General features: G+C 41.5%; 1 protein-coding gene across 2 annotated transcripts in view; it reads left to right on the top strand.

Annotated features, from left to right (window-relative positions):
• The window catches only part of DLGAP1 (DLG associated protein 1), a 419,863-nt gene that overhangs the window by 290,251 nt on the left and 104,769 nt on the right, over nt 1–24,843 (top strand). For both annotated transcript variants that reach the window (XM_054193162.1, XM_054193163.1), the window contains one exon: nt 1,867–2,081. In XM_054193162.1, coding sequence (XP_054049137.1) covers nt 1,867–2,081 — 215 coding nt within the window. The remainder of the gene's footprint in view (nt 1–1,866; nt 2,082–24,843) is intronic.

The raw sequence follows: 24,843 nt of genomic DNA, 5'->3' as shown, positions 1-24,843 counted from the left end.
TGAGTCCTCTGAGGAAAATATTAAAGCTCCAAGTGAATTTATCAAGGCCAGACTTGACCAAGAGAGATCTGTGAGAAAATAGAGAGCTTAGACTGAGCACAAGAGGAAAACTTATTTGAGCCTGGAAGTTCAAGGAAAGCCCAAAATCATAATGTCAGTAGCAGGAAAAGAAGAGTCAATGAAGGAAGAAAGTTGGCGAGGTCTTGGGCCTGAAATCAGCAGGAAACAAAGCATAGCATGGCTTATGAATAGTTTGGTTGATTAATTATAATTAGTAATAAGCCCATGAATGCTTAGTTCCATTAAATATCTCTGTTCCTTTGTGTAGCACAGTGGGTTTTGGATTGCAGTTTATAGCAGCATAGACTGATAAAATGCCATAAAAATTTGACCTACATTGACAGTAGCATTTGAAAGGCCTTGCAGATTTTGGATTTAGGCTTATGTTTCTAGTGGGGATCAACAGCTAAGCTGTTAGCTAACAGTCCAGTGTTTCAGTTTGGCACGTAAATGCGCTGGCTGAAGTTTGGGAAGCAACAGATACACAAAATACTCAGCAGAAGTTAAATGTTGTTGAAGAACAAACTTTTCATAGAAAAGAGACACTCGGTGATTATCCTTGTAGATAATTCATAAGCTGTAGAACAAATTTCAGCAACCCAGATTTGGCTTGTAAAGGTCTCTCAGCATTGTCGCCAGAGCTTGCTTTATAGAGTTGATTCACTGAGAATAATCAGAAAAGCAGCAAACTAAAATTTCACAACTACTTTATTTAAATCTAACATGAAATATGTTTAACTAAAAAGCCCTTTTGCAGTTTCACCTTTACTATAAAAATGGGGTTTCTGCTAAATAACTTCAGGACAATTCTTTCAAGGACCCTGCTCCACTGCATGTTGTTTCCGCTGTTAGAGGGAAGAGAAGGGTGTCGGTTTAAAATGGTCAGAAGCCCCGAGAGCAGAGGAAGGGAGAGGATGGGTGGGCAAGAGCAACGTGCCCTTGTCCTCTGCTGTCCCAAAATCTCGTGAATGCACATTCCCAGTGTTCCAGATTTCCAATGCAAAGAACAGAGAGCACTTACTTCAGATCAAGAGAAATAATGCACGTCAATAAAAAGGAAAAAAAAGAAAGGAATAAAGAGTTGTATGACTCAGACTAACATAATTCAAAAGGAGGATCCCTGCAAGCTGGCAGGTGTTCATTGGCGCTAATTATGCTATAGAAGCAATAGTAGTATAATTTCACACTTGCAAACCTACTTTTGTGATGATTAGTACATAGCTCCACTAATTTGAAATGTATCTTGAACCAAAATCATCCTTGTGATTCCTATATCATCCTATCCTATCATATCATTCTAGTGATATGCACACTCTGTCTGAAAAGATTGTGATATAAGAATTTGTATTTCATTTTTTGTGCCTCCCCAAAGGGGTTCAGTATGTTGAGCTGAACCAAAAATACCCTGATCTGGTTTGGAAATGCTTTGAATGAAAAACCACCAAAAACCAGATTTATCCAGATCAGTATTAGACTTAACTGAGACTCTCATGGCAGGTGGGTTGGAACTAGATGATCTTTAAGGTCCCTTCCAACCCTAACAATTCTATGATTCTATGTTTGCTATAAAATTCCCAGATAAACAGTGGAAAATAACAAACAGATCCAGAGGTTCTTGTGACCATGCAGGGGGAAAAGCAGGCCTTCGTTGCAAACAGCAAACCATGGTCAAATGGGATTAAGGATGGGCCCTTGGCCATGAGAGTTTTTGTTACGGCTCTGTTATGGCTTAGCACAGTCAAATCTTGCTGTGCAATTGCATCAGGGAAGAGCGTACTAATAAGAGAATTGTGTTTATCACTTCAGGTTCCTCAAGATGAATGGACTGGATACACTCCACGAGGGAAAGATGATGAGATTCCCTGCCGAAGAATGCGTAGTGGCAGTTACATCAAAGCCATGGGGGATGATGACAGTGGAGATTCAGACACAAGTCCGAAGCCATCTCCAAAGATTGCTGCACGGAGAGAGAGCTATCTCAAGGCCACCCAGCCATCCCTTACAGAGCTCACCACCCTCAAGTAAGTCCATCTTTTACTACATCATATAGAGCTCCAGTTTCTGTTCCTATTTGTTTCTACTCTTTACCTCTAGGTACCAGTTAAGTATTTAAACAAGTGCGCTTGATCATGCTTATTTTTGGTTGTTTTTTTTCTGAACAAGAGTAGATTTGGGAATGTATGTCAATGTTATTCTGAAAAGAGGCCCTGCTGCCTGCGCTTTGAATTTGCAAAGTATTTCAACCTGTTAGTGTTAGGTGAGTATTCAGGAATATACAATAGGTCTATACTTTAAATACTTTGCTCAGTTGTAGCTTTGACCTGTGAAAGCTTTGCATAATTGTGTATTTATATGTACTCAACATGTGAAATTAGCCCTAAGCTAGTCTTTGCAACTCATCGGAGAGCATCTGACATTTAATTAAAAAGAACAATGACTGTTTGAAAATAGACAAATCCATGGTTTTCACTCTTTAGTTCACTCAGGATGGCACTGTATTTTGTGGAGAGATATAACCAAAACTGAATTTTTTTTAATCGCTTATGAAAGCTTTAGTCAAGAGGAATGATGAATTTATGTTTTTTTAATGTAACTCTGTGTTTTTCTTTTATTCGGGCCTTTTAAGAGAGACACGCAAATTCTCATGAAAGGTGCACAAACGGGCAATTTTGGTATTAATGTTTTATTTTAAATGATTCTAAAATGGAGAGGTCCCCTAAAGCAAGAAAATAGATTATATCCGCAAAAGAAAATAGTGTGGATTTAAATCAACAATTGTTTCTGTCTGTCTTCTGCAAAATCCGTTGCTGTAATAGTGAATCATAGTTCACTGAACCAAAAATAACCTAATTTTAGTATAACTTGCCTAAGGCTGTAGCTTTAAAATGGAAAAAAAAAAAAAAAAAAAAAGAGCTGTATCTCTTCTAGTATCCATGATTAGTGACTAAAGACTCCTCCTGCATTTCCCTCATTAATTTCCTCTCCTTCCTTGTCCTCCTCTACCCCATTTTTTTCCCAGAGACCTTATCTGAGAAATAGATTTCAGAGAAAAGCGTTTGATCCTTGTTAAGAATGTCATGCTCTTGACATCAGCGATGAGTAGACCAGAAGACACAAACATGCTTACTGCATCTCCCCATAGCAGCCTGCCTGACTTTGTCTCAAGGGAAGCCAGGAATTGCTTCTGCTCTGTCTTTCCATTAGTGTCCAAAGGAGAAAGTAGTCTCATTTTCTGCAGGGATTTTCATAAGCTAGCTGGCACTTGCTCAAGGGATCCAGTGATTCCTCTTATCATCCAGCAGACTTTACCACATCCTTCCCTGAGCCAAAGCTCCTCCCCTGAGATCAGTTACTGCAGCCTCTGCAAGGTGAAAGTAAATGTTACGTACCACCACAAACTCCATAAAGCCATGCTTTATGCACGGACACACTCAGGCACAGAGCTTATTCTTTTTGGGACGTTAGAAACCTATGTTCCGTAGTTCTGTAATATATATGTGAAGTACAATGCGTCACAGTGAGTGTATTTGCTCTTGGTCATTTCTGTTCTCTATAGATATGAGATTTGCAAAAGAATATGGAATTATTAAAAGCAAAATGTCCTGTATGTCACTGTTCACCCACAGAGGATGTTAGATCACAGGGGCTAGGCAACAGAAGCTTTTGGGTTTAGCTTTGAAGTCATTGTAATTCAGCAAAGTACTTGTATGAATACTTCATTTCACATATGTTTTTTAATCCCTTCCTATTCAGGAAAGCTTTTAGGAATGTACTTAATTTTAAGCTGCACTCTATAAAATTCATGTAAGTTTAGGAGCTATGCAGAAGTAGGATGTAAATCACAGGACAAGGAAAATGGTAAAAGGTAGTAAAACAAAAAAAAGAGGACATAATATGAAATAACTTTTCTTTTTCAATGACTTTTCAGCACAAATTGGGATGAGGTAGAATTATTTCTTTTAACCTATGATGGTACTTTATAGAAATATCTCTTCCTGGGAAACTTTTCCATTTTCAGACACAAATTCTATAATACATAATTATGCATTGCTTTTATTCCTTTCTGCTGAACGTGATAATTTGGGGTTTTTTTTGTGAGAACTAGCCAAGTGCTTGCTCGGGGAATTGAAGTATTCTGCTAAGCTAGGTCTTTTTTGAAAACTTCTTCGTACTGTCTTTGTAGCATGACTTGACCTTGGCTATGACATTGCTTGTTCATCCCAGGGCTACCCTGATTACTCTGAGAGCTGTGATAGAGCTTTGCTGGCATGTCGGCCAGAGACTAAATTAGGGCCCCTAACTCGCTGAATATAGGTCATCAAGCAATTGTGTAATGCGTGATAACAAGTTATTTCCTTGGCTTACTGTTGACTTGAGTTCAATTTGCACCTGAATAAGAGCCTTATGGAAATGTGCCAAAAGCCACTCTAGTCAGCCCTCAGCCTTTTACTGACACTAGTGGACTTTCTACCTTTCTACCTACCTTGCAGGGCACTGTTAACACCTTAAAGCTGAGTGGTATTTCACTCCTTTAATTATGTTTTTTTCTGTCAGTGAAGAACAAGGCACCTTGTGAAAGTGGTGCTTCTACAGTGGTAATTGTCAGGGATCTTCTGCATTTCTTTCTGCTGCTCTCTCAGTTTTCTGTATGCAGTCTCTAGTTGGCTTAGCTTTCATCTTTGGCAGAGCAAACAACTTAAAAACACGTTCCCTTTTGCTTTCACTGTTGGTTTTGAAGGGATTTTTCGTCTTGTGGGACTTTTCCTCTCCGAGTACTTTAAGTCTAATATTGGTCTCTCAACCCACGCTGTCCCTCCCACCTACCTACCTTCCATTGCTCATGCGCCTACTCTTCTGAGAAAGGGTTTTCATTATTACCAATGTTTCTTTTTATATAAGGAACAACTTTTGAACAGCACAACCGTGTCATATCTCCTTTACGTAATACAAATTTATTTTCCTGGTTTTGCTGAGGGATTTTTTTTCTTGCTATGCCTTACAATCTCCCTCCTACAATATTCCTCCCATGCCATGGTTTCCATGTGGTTACAGCACATGTGTCAAATGCTGTGGTGCCATTCTGAATAAAGCACAGCTTGCTGTGATCTTGAAACGCACACCTCCACTGCTGTACTCTCATTATCCTACCAGGAAGTAGGCAGCTTTTTCTTTCTGTCTTTGCTAGAAGTGTCCTCCTGGTTTTTAATCTTTCACAGTCCAGATAAACTGATCCAGCTGAAAAAAAAACCTGACATTTTGTTGCTCGTTCCTGAAAAGTGGCAGAAGTTTATCTTGCACTTGTAAGCAGATGGAAAATGGACTGGTTAGCTAACTTTGAAAGAAGATGCAGGCAACAGATAACTGACATTTCCATTACAGCTGAGCTTGATTCAGCACGTATTCCTTCAGCTATCTGTATGTACCTTGGTTATGTTTAGCCTGGTTTTTGTTGGGAAAAAAGTATGCAATTACATTGTCTGTCCACATGCCAACCGGTCGCCTCCACCTGCCAGTAACTTTTGAATCCATTGGCCAACTTTAACCAAGTTTGCTAGAGAGACCGAAGATATGAAAGATACAAAAGATACAAAGTTCCAGCAATTTTATGAAGATGTGTACCTGGATAAGACAAAGATCTGCAGCTGTGCCTTATGATCTCTTGTAGGAGTATGGGCAAAGTAGCTGGTGAGTCAGCCAAGGTATAACTTGATGGAAGCACTTTCCCAACCTAAAAGATGAGGAATATGGAAGGGACTGGAAAACTCTGTTGAGGACAAGAGGTCTAAGAGATGGATCCTGTTACCAGAGTTGTTCTCCTTCATTCTGCCCCTTTCCTCTTCTCCACTGCACACACATTCACTGCTTAAAATATGGGTTCAGATTCTGCTTCCTACCTCAATATTGCTGCTACTGTGGGGACTTCAGCTACTGGAGTCTTCTGCACTTCTGTTTTGTTTTTTTTTTTTCTAAAATATTACAATACTTAATGGTAAACCATTTTTGGACATTTTACATGCATTTTGGGTTATATACAGTTGCAAAATTGTTTGTTTGAACTCATATTTGATCATACAAACATTTTTCTGAGACAAGTTGTACTCTCTGGTCACCAGCATATTGACAATTTCAATGGTCTTGTTACATTGGAGGTGCATTTGTAGAACTTGTGAAAAGGAGAGAAGGAAGAACAGAAATGAGGGGGGTTTTTGCCAAATCTTTATTTTCAAGGTGTTTTAGTAGAGGCATCATGTTTTTCCAGTCAGCTGTGACTTGGCGAAACACAATTATAAATACCACAAACACTTTTTAACGGGCTCCAAGTTACACCACTGATAATGAAAGCAAAAAGCATTAGGCTTTTCTCCTTTTTATCTCATGGTAAAGAATTTGTCTGTGTAACTTCCATCATAGCTGCATCTGTTCCTGTGATTTACTACATAAATGAGTGACACTTAGAATAAACCAACCAATCCCTAACTTTAAAGGTTGTCAGAGACATTCCAAAAATATGTGCATGTTATCTGTGTACAGTCAGGCTTATATTTTTAATATGCTAATACAAATAGCTTAAGTACTTTCTACTTGTCTGTTTCTAGGAATCTAAAGATAAAATTGCTTTGAAAACCACGGTGCCATTTTTCTTAATATCCTATAAAATCACAGTAAATTATCAAGCTCAATTGAGGCAGAACCTAGGCACAAACTTAATAGCAGTGACAAAAGCAAGAAAAAATGGGTAGATCTGATTTATAAATCCTGAATTCTAACTTTTCATCACCTGTCTGAGAACTGACCAAGTCAGTGCCTGGAGGACAAGCCTTCAAGCTAGGGTCAACCTATATTACAAATCAAGTTTTGACAGAGTTGCAGGACCAGCTCTGCTAGGATGACTTGCAAAAAAAAATCCAACCACCCCATTGTTACATAGCGTAAGATGTTTCAGATAGAAAATCCCCTGATTGAGTCAAAGAAATTACAATCAAAATAGCTTTAAAATCTGGAAGGCTCCCAAATAATTTTGTCTGGTGGTAATTTTTGGTGATTGGGAGGAAGGTGATATGCACACATGGACACATCCATATAGACTGTGGGGAAGGTAAAATGCATCATCTGCACTGAGTGAATTAATGGTGAAATTGTGCAATGTCTGTTTTCACACATGATGCTAGGACTGATGTGAATGAAAGGATAAGCAAAGGTCCAAAATCTTTTTACACTAAAGACACAGCAAATTAAATGTCTCATGGCAAGGACGTTGTTAAATGTTATGCACAAAGCTGGAGGTCATTGTAACTTTGATTTTCCTATAGCGATGCAATAGACGCGTCTGTGTACGTAGATATCTTCATGGCTTCTCAAACTGAAAAATGCAGCTCTCATGAAATTGTGGAACAATATGGGCTCTTGAGATGTTTCTCCCACCTTCTCAGCTTTTCTGAAATGCTGCTCTTGGGAAGTGTCTGTACTGAGGGAAATGGTAGGGGATGTAAGGATCATTGTGGCCTGACACACTGCCTATCTAGGCTGTTCTGGCATTTGAGCAAACTAAAGCTGGTGTCCTTACACTGCACTTCACCATACGGCATAGCGCATATCCTTAGGTATGAAAACCACCTTGGTCTTAGCAATGAGGTCCTATTTACTTTAAGGTGTTTCTATAATACTCCTATAATATGCTCCAAAATATCCTCAGAAAAAAGCGTCATATAAACAAAAGCATACTTCTTTTTTTTAAATGGAGATGTTGTCCTCATTCTGCTAAAATTAATGAAAATGTCCCATTAACTTCACCGGCCCAGATCACAGACAGGGGGAAGGGAGAGGGAAAACGTAAGGTGATACAATACCTCATCTTCCTTATGGTGAATATTTTTAGACACGTGCAGGGAAGCTTGTTCATTTTCGTTCTTGTTGAGTGATTTCCAATTAGGGAACAATGACTTTCCTAACTAGTACAAAAGGAGCAAGTCTGATTAATCTTTTATTAGTGTTTTACAGTATGTTTCCAGTACAGTGTTTCATTGTTTCGTGTTGCAGTCTCTTGCATTTTCATCAAACCTTTAGCTAGTGAAAGAAGTGTTTCCATTTTCCTTGAGCTGTATTTTATTTATTTGCTTGAAGGGGAAGTTTTTTGGATTTCCCACGAGAGACGTGTGCATCTCCATAAACTTTAGACGTGCAGCCAAAGGAATAGTATTCTGGAACCATTGTTGGCCTATGTAGTAACTTTGCCAGCCCACAGTCACTGATGCATGATACATTACTTACTTTTTTATTCATATTATTGCAGTTCCTTCTCTCTTCTCTCTGAAAGCTAGGGAGAAGCTGTTGGACAGGTTTCTCACTTTTCAGGCTCATGTGTCAGGTATGATTAAGTTCAGTGAATAATTTATAAGTCAGGATAAAATTTGAAAGGCAAGACAATAAAAAATATATTTATTTTGAGGTAGTAGGTGGGCATGCCTCTAGAGCCAATGGTTTCCTTATGGCAGCTGACATCTGTTTTGTGTACATGATATTTAAGGAGCAGAGAATATTGATTTATTGAAGGAACTTAGAGCTTGGAGCTTTTAACGAACAGTTGCAACTTTCCACTGGTGGATATATAAAGCATGTTCAGTCAGGTAATGCTTAATATCACTGATGGGCATGTGAGAAAGCTTGTGCCCCATGGCAGCTTCCCTTCTGGGCTTTGTGTCCCCTCACACAAAGGTATGGATGCCTTTACAGCGCAGAAATGAACCCACTCATCTCGCTCTACAGTCCTCTGTGGAGGCAGGGCGTTCCTGCAGTTCACCGCATAGTGCGTAGGCAGGATGGGCACTCCTCCTCTCTGCTTCTGTCATGACCTTCACCAGGTTGTCTTGCAACGAAACTGAGATGCCCTAGCTACTACAGTCCCGCTGCTCGCAGACATTGCTTATCCCTTCATAAAACCTGACCCACGTCAGTCCACACCTAGCTCTGTATGCCCTTATGCCCTGATACGTCAATATTGTCACATTTGGATAAATAAAGTTATTTCTTGTTTCTCTAAGATGAGAAGTCAGAATTTTGTTGTAATCTGTGACCTACACTACAGTTGTTGCCTCACTTGTACTTTTACCTTTACTTGCTGAAATTTGAGGCAATGAAACAGTTACAATTAACTTACACAAAAATAAATATTAGCCAAAAAAAAACCAAAACCTTTAACTTTGCTAGTCAAAGTGTTATCTTTTGTCAATACTGGAGCAGCGTCTTGGAAGTTGATAATTTGTTAAAGAAAAACTGCAACCTCATTTAGATGATTGCCTTATTTGCAGAACTCAAAATCCTTGTCCTGTATGTAGTCATCTGGCTCAACTTTGCACATGATTTAGCTTTATGTTAGACATAGCTACAGATGAAAAAGAGGACTTCGGACTTTTTAGCTTCTCTCAGTTAAATCCTGTAAGCATTTATTCATTCTAGGGCTTGCTTTAAGAAACACAATTATAATCGCTGAACCAAGCTGTGGTTTTCAGCCATCTCTTTCAGGGTATAGTTTTTACACAGACAACTTGAATGTTTGTGTGCAAAACTGGTTCTGTTGTATTTTAAGCCCTACTTCTGCCCACTTACTTAAAAGGCTGCCTCAGAAAGGAAGTTAATAATGTCCAGTGGGGACAGGAGAAGAAATACTGCCTTAGACTGCAAGGATATACACAAGCTGTATGTTAGGAAAATTTTCCTAATGGTGCTGATAGATAAGCACAGGAATGGATTGCCAAGAGAAATCACTTCACTGGATATTTTCAAGAAAAGGGTAGAAAATGTCTGTCAGGACAAATTTAGGTATTGCTGATCCTGCTTTAGGGTAGGAGGAGGGACCAAATGACCTCATGAAGACCCCTCTAGACCTATGTTTTATGATTCGGTCTCTCTTACTCGGGTTATTGAATATACCCACCATCACTGTTCTTGCTTCCTTTCCTTAACTTATTTTTTTAAATACAAAAAATATAGTTCTCATCAGGACCAAATTATTCCTGAAGGCCTGCTGTTGAATAGTAAATATAGATATCCCACCCGCAGCAGTGCTGCGCAATTCTTTCATGTTTTTTAAATGTTATTTCATTGCTAGCGTTTTCGAATTATTTTCCGACTGCTGCCAGCCATACTATGCTTGACTCTCAGTATGTGATCCTGTACTATCTGGCTTAGTTTGCTAAGGGGAGCTCAGCTGATGTATTAAATCTGCCATGCAGAAAATTCACAGGCATAGAGAGAGATGTGCGTCTGCACAAAATTCAATCTGTGGTCCTTAATGTCCAACATAACAAGACAAGCAAACAGGCCACAATAATTAAGTTAATTATTCATAATAAGTTTCTGTTCTGATCAGCTAGAAGTGCAATATTCCTTCACTGTGAAATGCTGGAGACCTTTTAGATTAAAAAGGAAAAAGTTAAAATAATGTATTTTGCTTTAGTAATGTGAAATTACAAGATAAACAGTGTTTCTGCAGACAACCCTTAGGACCTTCTGTTAATTTGCATCATGTTAGGGTGAGAGAGACGTGAAAGTGAGTAATTGTTCTGCCCTTACAAATAAAAGATGCTATTAATATCTAAGTCATGCTGATGCCCAGTCATTTGACTCTTGTATTTTCTTGTGTTTGTATTATTGCTAAGATGGAGTAACTTTCAACTTATTTTAGTAATTCTCTGCTGGCTTGGGTGCAGTATGGGGTGAAGGTTAGGGGCAGGGGGCAGCAAAGAAAGTGTATAGTCCCTCTTAGCCGAGATGCTGAAGTAGGCCGGCATCAAATACCACTCTGCTCCCAGTGACACAGGAGAATGAAAGTTCATCTGAAGAGATTTGACTTTTTAAAATCTCCTCTCCTTCTAATAAAGTTATAAATCTTTTCAGGAGGGGAGCAATTGGGGAAAATCCTTAAAGACTTTCTTAGATTCTGTCTGCTTTCTCATTCGTTGTACACCACAGAAGTAGAGAACCATCATACGATCACTGCTTGTGTTATTTGTCTGTGCTACCTGACCAGCCCCTATCCCAGCTTCCCAGCAGCTTTGCCGGCGGCAAGCCCAGAGACCGCAGAAAGCACTAACTGGTTTTGTCATCCCCAAATGCCAGCAGCCACGTCCAGAGCACCCAAATCCTTCCCTTTATTTAAGTGACATCGGGGTGGCAGCCATGCTTGGGTTGTGTCTGTGCAGCTCTGCACTGTGACAGTGATGTATCATGCTGAAGGCAAGCTCTGGAGCTTTCAGGACTAGTACATAAATCTCTCTTGTTTTATATCTGACAATTGCTGCTGCAAATCTGCGCTAAGCCTTCATTACTCTACAGTTGAAAGGAAACCTTGAAAAACTTCCTTTGGAAAGTAGTCCTCCTTGGGCTAGTCCTAAAAATGTTCACAGTTATTATGTATTACTTTATCACATCAAAATAGGCATGCTATAGAGGATTCTTAAAACTGTCTCTTGTAATAATCAGTATTTCTTACTGTCTGCATAACAAAAATTGAAAAATGTACTAGAAAGCAAAATAATACAAGGTTCTTACTTCATTTATTACTTTTACTCTTTGTTTTACGAAACTTAAAACTGCTACTTTGCTTTTGTCACACTTAGAGATATAATTTTGTTCTTGGAAGTTTGCATAAATCTCAAAACCAAGGATACATAGAATGATAGAATCATAGAATGGTTTGGCTCGGACCTTAAAGATCATCTAGTTCCAACCCCCCTGCCATATGCAGGGACATCTCCCACAACAACAGGTTGTTCAAAGCCCCATCCAGCCTGGCCTTGAACACTTCCAGGGATGGGGCATCCACAGCTTCTCTGGGCATCTTGTTCCAGTGTCTCAGCACCCCCATAGTGAAGAATTTCTTCCTTACATCTAACCTAAATCTGCCCTCTTTCAGTTTAAAGCCATTACCCCTTGTCCTATCACTACGTGCACGTGCAAAAAGTCCCTCTCCAGCTTTCTTGTAGGCCCCCTTTAGGTATTGGAAGGCTGCTATAAGGTCTCCCCAGAGCCTTCTCTTCTCCAGGCTGAACAACCCCAACTCTCCCAGCCTGTCTTCACAGGACAGGTGCTCCAGCCCTCTGATCATCTTCATGGCCCTCCTCTGGACTCGATCCAACAGGTCCGTGTCCTTCTTATGATGGGGGCCCTAGAGCTGGACGCAGTACTCCAGGTGGGGTCTCACCAGAGCAGAGTAGAGGGACAGAATTACCTCCCTCGTCCTGCTGGCCACGCTTCTTTTGATGCAGCCCAGGATGCGGTTGGCTTTCTGGGCTGCCTGTGCACATTGCCTGCTCATGTTGAGCTTTTCATCCACCAACACCCCCAAGTCCTTCTCCTCAGGGCTGCTCTTAACCCATTCTCCGCCCAGCCTGTATTTGTGCCTGGGATTGCCCTGACTCAGGTGCAGGACCTTGCACTTTGCCTTGTTGAACTTCATGAGGTTCACACGGGCCCACTTCTCAAACCTGTCCAGGTCCCTCTGGATGGCATCCCTTCCCTCCAGCATGTCAACCACTCCACACAGCTTGGTGTCATCGGCAAACTTGCTGAGGGTGCACTCAGTCCCACTGTCCATGTTGCCGACAAAGATGTTAAACAACACTGGTCCCAATACCAAACCCTGAAGAACACCACTGGTCATTGGTTTGTACTTGTACATCAAGCTGTTGACTTCAGCTCTTTAATTGCAACCATCCAGCCAATTCCTTCTCTACCAAGCAGTCCACCCATCAAATCCATGTCTCTCCAATTTAGAGACAAGGATGTCATGCGGGACAGTGTCAAATGCTTTGCACAAGTCCAGGTAGATGATGTCCGTTGCTTTTCCTTTATCCACCAATGATGTAGCGCCATCATAGAAGGCTGCCCAATTTTTCAGGCATGATTTTCCCTTTGTGAAGTCATATTGCTGTCACCATTCACCCCTGTATTTTCCATGTGCCTTAGTATAGCTTCCATGCTCTTGCTGGGCACAGAGGTGGGACTGACGGGCCCGTAGTTCCCCAGGTCTTCCTTTTTTCCCTTTTTTAAAATAGGCGTTATGTTTCCCCTTTTTGATTCAGTGGGAACTTCGCTGGCCTGCCATGACTTCTCAAATATGATGGATAGTGGCTTGGCAACTTCATCCGCCAGTTCCCTCAGGACCCACAGATGCATCTCATCAGGTCCCATGGAGTTGTGCACCTTCACGTTCCTCAGATGATCTCAAACCTGATCTTCTCCTATAGTGGGCAGTTCTTCATTCTCTCAGTCCCTGCCTTTGCCTCCTGCAACTTGGACAGTGTGACTAGAGCACTTGCCGGTGAAGAATGAAGCAAAAAAGTTGTTATATAATACGGAAAGCTTACAACCAGTCTGGGTGAAATGGTGTCATTGATGACATCAACTGAGTCATGACTTCATCTCATAATATTTATGTTTGTATCAGTGATAGAAATTATACTTATAAAATCTGGAACTTGGAGAGGAGGAGGGCGGCAATTTCTGACTTTGAAAAGGTCTTTTTTCCTTATTCTACTGGGATGTAGCCAACATGTCCTTCAACCATCCTCGTGAAGTTGCAGTTAAAGATGTTAGAAATCTCAGAAGCATTGCCACTGTCTACTCAATAGGGTCCAATCTAAATGTCTAGCCATGCATTTCAGACTGGTGCAGGATCTGCTGGACTCATCTCGGTCATGTGGCTGTAAGAGCTGTGAGACAAGAGAGCTTTGGCAGAGATTTGTTGCTCAGGCTTGCTTGAAATGCTGGTGAGTCAGGCTGTGCCACTGCAGTTGTTCAGTCATTTACGGTTGGGTAGAATGTCATTTCTGGCAGAGCAGTAATTCTCCATCTATTATTTCCCCCCACCCCCTACTTACAGATCATTTGATTTGGGGCACAAATTAATTGCTGATTACCTGTGATGAACAAATCTGAATTGAGAGGGAGTGGATGATGCCTTATTCAAATAAGATGTTAGACTGACAGTGGCTAGAATGAATGTCAGCACAAAGTCACTATTTCTGGTGTCCCTTTCTCTTTTCTTTTCTCTTTTTCTTTTTTAAGTGATTCCTTAATATTCCTAAGTAATAATCCTTAGTACTTAGGCAAGTATCCTTTCTCCATTGAAAGAGACAAGGTTTGCATGAAGAATACTGCATCCAGAGTCACTGTCCCTTCACACAGTGACTGAATGACCTGACTATCAACTATTTCTATATTTCCACCTCCCCAATGCTTACTTTATTTCCCTTTTTAATGAATTTCACACCTGTGAAAATAATGAGAGTGTAGCATTCTCTTCCGCTTTCATTTATTATTGCCGTGATCCTAACACACTCTCCTGCTAAGATTTTAATCAGTGCTGATTTAATTACTAACCTTTTTAACTAGTCCTGTTACTAATTTCATCCTTGTGAGTCTCTCACAGTTCTTTTATCCCACAGTTTCTAGTCCCGACTAGAGCCGGTCTGTTGCTAGCACTCCTGGATCCTTTTCTTTGCATCCTTTTCTCGCTGGGGAGGCATGCAGCTTGTGTTGGAAAACAGCTATGCCTTCCTTCATTTCGGTGCTCCATTGCTACCACCATACCTGTGGTGATTAGTGGCACTCAATCACGCTTCAGGCTATCTTTGGAGTCATTTCCTGGGCAACTGAGTTTGCTCCCTGCTCCAGTGCTCCGGACAGAAGTTGCCGCAGTGGCTCACCACCGCAGCCTGGCAGCCCAGGTGCCCTGGCCATCAACCATCGGCCGGGCAGCCCTTGCGCACCGATCCCTGTGCAAACATGCATGAACGCCAAGGAGGCTTTATCCTATCAGCTCCTATTGTCCCTTCTCCAGAGAAGTTAATCAGATTCGTTATATCTCTGTGGTGACTGCGGTATCTGCCTGAGTGTTTTGCCTCTGGCAGAGGATTGACAAGCCCTCATTTTCTATTGAAATTGCATGTTATGACTATATTTCCTTCCCCGGTTCTCGGAATCAGTATGTCCACATAATGGTAGCTTGTTATTTAATGTAACTAGTTGCCTTAAGGGCAACAGCCCAAAGAATAATAAAATAATCCATTTGAAGATCATACAAACAATGAATCACCTGAACAGCTGTCTCTTTAAAAACTGGGAGGTAGTTTGATGTTATTGTCGCAGAGATTCTTCATCTTTTGAATGTATTTTCAGATTATGTGTTTTATTTTAGGTACTGCTTTAAATGATGTACATAATAGACAATAATAAATAACACTAACGGAAGAATCTTTATTTTTAAGGAATATTTTTAAAGATGAGGGTGAAATAAAATTGACCTGTAAAGTAATACTTGAAACACTGATTTTAGAACTTCTTGATGCTTATTTGCAAGCCTGTTTTACAACATTTTCAATTATCAAGATTTTTAAAAGATCTAATCCCTTCTCATAAATAGAATATTTATATTTCTAGAGAGGAAAAGTAAAATTAGTCTTTTTTGTAGCCAAAAAAAGAGAGATAAAAGCTTGCTTCTGAGTTGTATCTTACAGTTTTTATTGTACTATCTTATATTTCATGATTACTGCCTCAGTGTTTCTATCGCTGGCAGCACCCACGCCAGACAGAATGGGAAGGTTAGATCTGATCCAGGTTAGATCCAAGATGAATCTAAATCCCCTGCCCTGCTCCCTGAGCTACCCACAGCCCCCACCCATTACAGGCCTGAGATACCCATTGGGAGGGCATCCCGCTCCACGGGGAGGCATGTGCTGTACTCAAAATCAACACTGGGGTTATTTCCCTAAGGCATGAGACTTAATAGGAATAAGGCACAGCAAAATGATTGTCAACTGTTTCTATGGAAGTCCTTGGGAATACATTGCAATTGGGATCTGGGTCCTCAGTACTGGATCCAGCAGTGGGTTGTTTACAAGTCTCAAGTGTAGCGTTTAAAATCTGAGCTGTGGAGGTTTTTTCTCCCCCCTGACAAAGTACATGGAAAGTTTTAAATGTCGGCCTCCTACCCAACACAATGGGATGATAACCTCTGCCATGAATTAATCAAGCTGCTTGTTAAAAACATTATCTTGCCACTGTTCTTCCAAGTTCTTTTGAATTCAGCCAAATTTAACAGCTTTCTCTTCCATAAAATGATACAGTAAGGTTAATTATAGTTCAGCAGCACTCTAAGGTATGATTTGGCTGCTCGGTGTTTCTCAGGTCTAAAAAGAGCGTGAGGGGTGCACCTGGAATGAGCGCCTGGCTTGCGTTGTTCCCCCAGGGAAGGGGAGGATCAGTCGAGCGATTAAAATGAAGGGCTGAAATTGCAAAACTCTCCGGTGCGGTGCCCCTTTTTCTGGCAGAGGGTAGCGGGGTGGTGGGATAGTCTGGCCCCCACTCCGACGTGCAGGCGGCTGTGGCAGGTAGGCTGTGGCCTCGGGCGCAGGGGCTGAGGAAGGAGCGCTGGGCGCCCCACCGCTGCTGCTCCCTGCCTGGCCTCTTCCCAGCTGCGGATATCCACTTGCCTCCAGCTCTCGGTAAAAAAGGGATAATAACACTCACCTCCTGCTCATGGGGATGTCACGAGGATTGATTCATTACAGTTAGTGCAGCAATTACGGAACCTTCTAAAGAGGCTGCAGAAATGCTAATGCAGTCATCGTTAGTCATTGCCCCCTTGCTCTTAGCTCCTGTTTTGTACTCCTGAAGCAAGGCTTGCGTCAGCATTTCCTTGTGCTCATTGGGATGCCTGGGAAGAGCCCCACCATACCGCACGAGCAGCGAGGCACAGCGTGGGGAAGAAGTTAAATCATCCTTGTACTTCCCTGCTGGAGGAAGAGCTGCAGAGGCTGGCGAGACCTCAGCCAGGGATAAAAGGGTCGGTTCTTGTAGTACCTCCTCAACTGTGCTTCCCACACACGTCCTGCTTCCAGGATGTTCTCTTTCCACCTGCTGTACGTATTTGCTCTCCGCGTGATGTGTGAAAGCCCGAAGGGGAGCACACAACTTCTAGGAGTAACAGTAACTCATGTTGCATTTTGCTGTGTCTGTTGAAGTTCATAGGTACAATCTTCTCATATCTTGACACGTCTCCCCCTCTCTTACCACCATGCAGCCCACACCCATTGCTAACATATGTCCCAGAGGTGGTTCAGATACTTTCACAGGGGGTAAGTGATAGCTCGGCATGCTTCCCTTCAGCTAGTCCTGCCTCTCCTCTTCCCTCTATGCCCTGCCTACGTACGCTAATCCATGGCTTCCCACTCACATCTCTTAAAATTTGCTTTGTATTTGTTACCCTTCATACTATAGCAGAAGGGAATCTTAAAAGGCCTTTCTCCCCTCCCCCCCCCTCACTCCCCCCCCCATAAGGAAGGCCTTCAGATATAGGAAAAGATATTTTAACACAGCTCAGAGCCTGAGCTGCCGTGGTATGTGCTGCACAGAGAAGCAAAGCACACCACACACACTGAAAATCCCAGTCTGGCTGAGTGGAGGGGGTTCCCACTGTATGCTCTCTGCATGCCTATTCCTGGAAAACCTGTGAATGTTCTGATGAAAAGCCATTTGGAAGGCTGCGAGAAACATTTATCTCTGTTGTTATCTCCTGATTTCTCCTCTTCGGAGAGGGTAGACAGCAGCACCAGTGGTCCTGTCCTGATAGCAGCCTAATTGCCCACTAAGAGAATGGTGCTGCCAGGGACAGTAAAACCCACATAAGCTACTGGAGGAGCGGTTTTCTACTTACATCCCAAGGTCTTAGTGCACTCACAACAGAGAATATTATCCATGAGCTTGCCACAGTCTTCTCAAGAGGAATATTGGTCCATTTTCTTCTGCTGAGTTTAAGCTTGATTTGTTCCTGTTTGGAAAGGCAGGACTGGGCATGTTAACTTCAGCAGAATTTTTCTAAGTTGAGGAAAAAAACGTGACTCAAAGTTGCCCATTGATAGACCTCCAGCAAAACTCCAAGATTTGACCTGCTAAACATCTAGCAATTACCCATCTAATTAATTACTTGCTTATCTTTAGATAAAAACAACTTTTTCATTTTATTTAGCACTTTCCTGTTACTGAATACGTTCTCATTAGCGAGTAGTGAATAGCTATACACATAAAAACCTGCCTCACATATCCAAATTGCTTCCTTCCTTCTATAAATGGATATTTAGCATAGCTATCTGTAGTGAAAGGAGCAAGACCAGTAATACAGCCATTGAGAGCATATTATTGTGTTGGGCTTTTCTTTGGTTTCTACTTTCAAATAGCTTTATTGTTAAGGAATATGTAAGTAACATTTTAAGGAAGTTACCGGTTTCTGTACGGAAGCAAAATTCCTTTTTCAACCCCAGTGCTGACCTGCCCTTTCTAGTCACCAAGAAAAATACTTTCGTTCATAAAAAGTACATAAAAAAGCTTTAAATCCTACCATTTTTGTAATGATGTGCTGAATGCTATGAAAGCAAATTGCCCTATGAATCCTAATTAATTGGAAATCAGGTGCACAATTCATCTGGGCTGTAAAAATCAGAATATATTCTAAGATATAATAGATGCACAGCATCTTTTTTATAAGCTTTCTGTTTCTTGCGTCCTTGAACTTTGTATTTGTGTGCTTTCTTCACCAACTGTGAAAACTCGATGTTTTTTTCCTTTAACTATAAAGGTTTTGTAAGCCTCATGAGATGAGTTTTAGGAAAAACATAATGCATTTCAGAAGTGTAATAAATAGCAATCACTGGCAGCACTAGATTATTCCTCCCTCTAGTGGCTGGCTAGCTGGCTCCAGTGAGAATAAATGGAGTTCTTTATTAACATCTCAATGAATTATTCCATTAGTTTAGCTACTGGGAACTTACCTTTTTCAGACTAGTATCCTCAAACTCCCTGCCTACTTGGTAATCCATGGTGCCTCTGTGCCCGCATCCATAAGTATTTTACATGACCAGCCTTTCAATTTTTCAAGGCCACCTCTCTACAGTGTTCTCAAGCTTTCCCAGTCCCTTCTGTACGTTATATTACATGGTTCCCAGTTGCGGTCATGTAAAGAAGGTCGTCCCACTTCTATTGCCTTTCTGTGGTTCCACACGGTACGTTACACAAAGTCCAGGTAATTTATCACAGCTGATCTCTGATGTATGTTAAACTGAAAAAGTGGTGAATTTGAGTCAGCTGAGTTTGTCTAGTCATGGTGCAATACTGGGAACTGCGTTTGGACAGTGAGCAGGATATTAGTGCTTCCTCCATCTGCCTGGATGTGTCAGTGCATGCCCATGCACCAGTGGGCAGCTTGCTAAGAGAGACCCAACACATCTCTCTGTGGATAGTTCAGGAAAATGTGAAGGTCTTGCAGAGCTGGAATGCTCCACTTAATTTTACCTAGCAGCAACCCCTGTCTACTTAGTCAGAGGGACAAAATTCAGTGGATTAACAATTAGCCCTTACTTGGCACATGACAGGAGAAGCCAGAGTCCCAGGATGCTAATCAGACCTTCGCAGGTGGCCTTGTGCATCCCGCCTGCACGCAAAGACATGCTGGTGTTCAAACATCACCAGACAGGTCTCTGCCCTGTTGCTCCTCACAATAAAAAATTATCACAGTCACTGTTTTCTTAATCAAGGTGACAAAAAAATCTAAGCAGTAAAAATAGCTGCTATAGGTGCAACAGCCATTTCAGAAAGAGGTCATCTAAGGAAGACGGTACTTACTCATATGGCTTACTTAAATTACATACCTTAAGGGCAAAATTGCAGCCCCCCTCATAAGAGTTGTGACGCTTGAGAAAGTAATATAAGTTTCATTATGCTTTGCTTAAAATTGATATTTTAGGCATTAAACTTTTCCGTAGCTCACTGAAGTTTTATTAGGCTGGAGATCTTTTCAAGGAGTGCTGTCTTACCTCAGCAAAACCATTGACTTGAGATGATATTGTAAATCACTATCCATAGATAATAATGGTTTTAACCGAAAAATGCATTTCTTCTAAAGTACCTTTTGACCATCTCACCAAACACTCTTTATTAACCAGCTATTCCACTTTATATACAATATCCATCTCTGGGGCTGAAGTTTGTTATTTCAATCGTTCTGTCACCTTTGCCTCTAGTAATATAATAAAAATATAGTGCCGCTATTCTCTTCCATCGAAGAACCTCAGTCGTCTTTGCTAACTTTAATTCAGCATCACAAAGGCACCTGAGAAGCGCTGTAGCGAAGTATTAACATAGCTCTTTGCTGAGCCTGAGAGTTTATATGACTTCTCCTCTAGGTCACACAGCAATTTTCTGTCAACACTGTAGTCTGAACCCATGAGCCAAGGTCTGTTGCCCGTGGTTTTAAATGCTGGATAGAAGTTATTCATCCAGAAAATTTTAGAGTTTTTCTTTCCTTTTTTTTTTCTGTTATGGTGTTTTAAACAAAAACATAGATATCCAGATATTTTCATCTTCTGAGTAGGACAGAAGGCCATCTTCATCTTCACCATGTATCTTATCATTATATTTTGAAAACTCATTCACGGATGGTTAGTTGGTTTTATACAGGATAGACCGCACATTATTGATCAGTCCTCTGTAAGGCACTAGCTTTGTTCCTTTCCCTATTGCAGACACATAAGTTAGGGCACTTTTTCTCTTTTTCATCTGACCTTGCTGGATTTTTTTGCTTCAATTTTTCATTGGAAAACAGCAGTGTCCCAATTCAGTAAAGCATCTATTTTGATTCTAAATATGACAATTAAATTCAAATAACTATTTGGAAATAGGAGTGCCTACTATTACAGGACAAGAGGCCAGTTGACTTTCTCAGGAGTTAAAGCCTTTCTTCCTTTAAAATGAGGTGCAAAACCCCTTTGAAGATCCTTAACCCTGAAAGATCCACTCTTCAGAAATATTTTTTACATCACCATTGTCTCTGTCTGATTCATTGCACTTGACACTAACAGCATGATGAATGACATGATAACTGGTTCTCCATTCCTTTAATCCCAGACCCAAATGGGATTTCTTTTTCATGGGAGTAAAAGACACCTATTTTAAATAATTAAAAACAAAAAAAAATCATTTTCAGTCCCCAGATGGGTTTGGCACTATTATGGAGGCTTCTCAAGACATTTTTTTCCTTTGTTCTCTCATAGTCCAAAATATAATTAGTTCTGCTTTATCGGGTTGCATTCTGTACAAGTTTGGCCCAATGATAGCCTAAAACACAGAAGGCAATTGTTCTTAAAAAAAGGGGGGAAAAAATAAAAAAAAATGTGTGTCAAGCATGATTTTACATCTTTTGAGCAAAGTTCTATTTATCAGAAAAGTTTTCATAATGGAGACAACTGCAGACTTTCACCTTGAGGTACTCAGTGCTTCGGCCCTCTTTATAAAACCATTGATAAGCCAGCTTGCCCAGACCGCAATATGTTTCACGCATACCTGAAATAGCAGGTTATCGCTTCATGTTGTATCTCAGTACAGCAGACAGCTCTTTTTATAATCACTGGAAAACAAAAATGGAAAGACTTTGGAATGGAAAGAGTTATAAAATACACATGGACAGCTGGGGTTTTTTTGATTATCTGGGTTTCTTTGAGGGATTTTGTTTGATGTAAAAGCACCTGAAGGGAAAGTGGCATCGGCTTCTTTTTTTCTGAGGAATAGCTCTAGTAAAGTTAGATGGAGGGAAAGTCTGCCTTCTCCTGGGGTATCACTTTTTGCTGTGCAGTATCACTGATAAAAGGGAAAATCTCCCAGAGCAGCAGAGACTGCTGCCCAGAGAATCAGTAGAGAATTTGCCAGAAACACTACTGCATACCATTATTTTTTTCATTTACTTATATTTTAGACATTACTTTAAATAAAATTAGGGAAGAAAAGTTAGTATCGCCAGCTTCTTTGGTATGACAGAAGTGGTAGGGTTTTATCTTAGTCAGTGGTAACCCTATTTGAATGATTTTCCCCTTTTTTTTTATTGCCTTTTTTTTTTTTTAAATCAGGAAAGGATGGCTGCAAGACATATCTGGGCTCCAAGCTACACTTACAAACACAGCTTGAGAAACTGCCTGTAGAGTTATAAAGGAGGAGGAGGTCACTGCTCTGTCTTCTCACCCCCATCTCAACCCCTGTGCTGTTAGGAGTAGCTTGGAGTTTAAGTCACCACCTCCCCGGTGTCTGCAGAGAAACAAAATGTAGTAAGTTAGAAGTACTTGCTTAGAAAAAAAGAAAAAGCAGTCTTCTCTTCAGGCACTTTAAACTGCACAGTCTTCTTCAGATACAAACCTGCTAAAATAGAGGATGCTGAAATAGCCACTTAGTAAGAGTGCACATATGATCTTTCAAAATGAACCCATCAAGAGAGAAGAGGAGAGAAAATCCGCAGTCACCACCAGCACATATTACAGTCCAGGTCAACAATTTGCAGGTGTTATCAAGAAAATAATGTGTGCCCACGGGGGGTCAGATATTCAAAGTATTTGTCACGCAGCATGCTTGGCCCTGTGTTGACTCTTGCTTTATCATTCATTTGGAGGTGGTGGTGTTACTCAGAGATGTCAGAAGGTGAGCTCAGCCCCTTAGCTTAGTTGGACTTGGGATTTTTCCCTTCTCCCTTACAGAGCTGCTAGCCTACCCTTGTCATTGCTTTAAAATGTACTTGCTTTTCAGAGTTCTCCAGTAGTTTGGTTTGTGTTTCGCATCTGTACAGCCGGTGTTGAGTCTGCTTTTTTTTCTTTTTTCAGTAGGTATCTGAAACTTTTGAAACGGCAGAAGACTGAATAGGAAGTGGAAAAATGCTGCATGTGTAAAATGCGTTTTTGGAAAATGCAGGTGGCTGCTTATTTATGTGAAGGTTTTGGAGTAACGGTGTTGACTTGCAAAACTAAGCTGTGCTCCTAATCTCACTGGGAGATGTTTTTACAGATCTAGCCCGGATGTTTGGAAATGTCTTTCTGAACTAGGTGACTCAGAAGCAGGCACGTGGCAGGGCTCGCAGGCTCAGCACCATGCAGTGTGTGGGTGACTGTCACCTGGTTTCAGGTCCACGTGGAGTTGAGGACACTGAACACTGAAAACGCATTGCAATTTGTCAGGAGGAATTACTCTTAAATAAACACTGCTGGGAAGTTCAACAGCAAATATGTTTTTAGGGTTTACCGGAAAACATTATTTGTAGAGAAATACTGCCCAATATTGTAACTTGGAGTAGGACAGGAGGACTTTCAGTTACGGGAAGTCTGCCCAGAAGATGCCGTTTAGCTGAGCTGGAGCACAATCCTCCCACTCCCGGTAGCAAGTCAGAGCTCCTGCATAAATCGCGGTGCTAAGCAGGGAGGGCTGGTTGTGCAGCCCAGCTCAGCACACGGCTGGGTGGCATTCCTGAAAAGTAACTGCTTTCCTCCTGCTGTTTGGTGGAGAGCTGTTAATTCTTGGGTTTTCCCCACTGGCAGAATTAATCAAATTTTTAACGTACGAATGGGGGAGACCTGAAACTTAAACTAAGCGGGTGAGGTCCGAGCTTGTGGAGACTGTGATTTTTGTAGAATAGCACAAGGACTGCAAAGGGGAATATCTTGATCCCCGACACCCTGAGGTTAAAAAAAGAAAAAAGCTGTCTGTCAGTATTCTGAGTAGGAGTAAGCTTAATATTAATACAGACTGAGACTCAAACTTCAGTTCTCTCCATGAATGCGTCAGGAAGTGCAGATCCGCAGGTGTGCGACAAGATGTTTTGAGTGTGATACCAGACATCCAAGAGGAGGAAAATGACAGTATGATTTGACTCATTTATGATAATAGCAGCAATTACAGAAGTGGCAGTGAAGCGGTCCATGTCCAATGCCAAAAGTTGTGCCTGAGTGGACCTGGAGGCATCTCCTTCCCTCCTTCTTGGAGGGCTTGCCCTCAAACACATGCTCTTGAGCGGCTGGCTGGCAGGCCAAAATGCTTGAATTACTAAAATAAGAATTTAGCTGGAGCAGACTGTGGATGACTTTTGAGTTTTGCTAGAGTGGAGAGGTGGCACAGAATTACGTAGGTTGGAAAAGACCTTTAAGGTCATCGTGTCCAACCATCAACCTAACACTGCCATGTCCTAAGTGCCACATCTACATGTCTTTTAAATACCTCCAGGGATGGCGACTCAACCATTTCCCTGAGTAGCCTGTTCCAATGCCTGACAACCCTTTCAGTGAAGAAATTTTTCCTAACATCCAATCTAAACCTCCCCTGATGCAACTTGAGGCCATTTCCTCTTGACCTATTGTCTGTTACTTAGGAAAAGAGACCTACACCCACCCCGCTACAACCTCCTTTCAGGTAGTTGTAGAGAGCCATAAGGTCTCCCTTCAGCCTCCGTTTCTCCAGGCTAAACAACACCAGCTCCCTCAGCCACTCCTCTTAAGATTTGTGGTCAAGAACCTTCACCAGCTTCATTGTCCTTCTTTGGACACGCTCCAGGCACCTCAATGTCTTTTTTGTAGTGAGGGGCCCAAAACTGGACACAGTATTTGAGGTGGGGTCTCACCAGGACTGAGTACAGGGGGACGATCAGTTCCCTACTCCCGCTGGCCACACTATTTCTAGTACAAGCCAGGATGCCATTGGCCTTCTTGGATATCTGGGCACACTGCTGGCTCATATTCAGCCGGCTGCCGACCAACACCCCCAGGTCCTTTTCTGCCAGGCAGCTCTCCAGCCACTCTTCCTCAAGCCTGTAGCGCTGCATGGGGTTGTTGTGACCCAAGTGCAGGACCTGGCACTTGGCCTTGTTGAACCTCACACCATTGGCCTTGGCCCATCGATCCAGCCTGTACAGATCCCTCTGTAGAGCAT

The sequence above is a fragment of the Rissa tridactyla genome, chromosome 2, assembly GCF_028500815.1.
Source record: "Rissa tridactyla isolate bRisTri1 chromosome 2, bRisTri1.patW.cur.20221130, whole genome shotgun sequence".
NCBI lineage: Eukaryota > Metazoa > Chordata > Aves > Charadriiformes > Laridae > Rissa > Rissa tridactyla.
The sequence above is the reverse complement of the archived record's forward strand: the minus strand, read 5'-3'. Positions and strand labels throughout refer to the sequence as shown.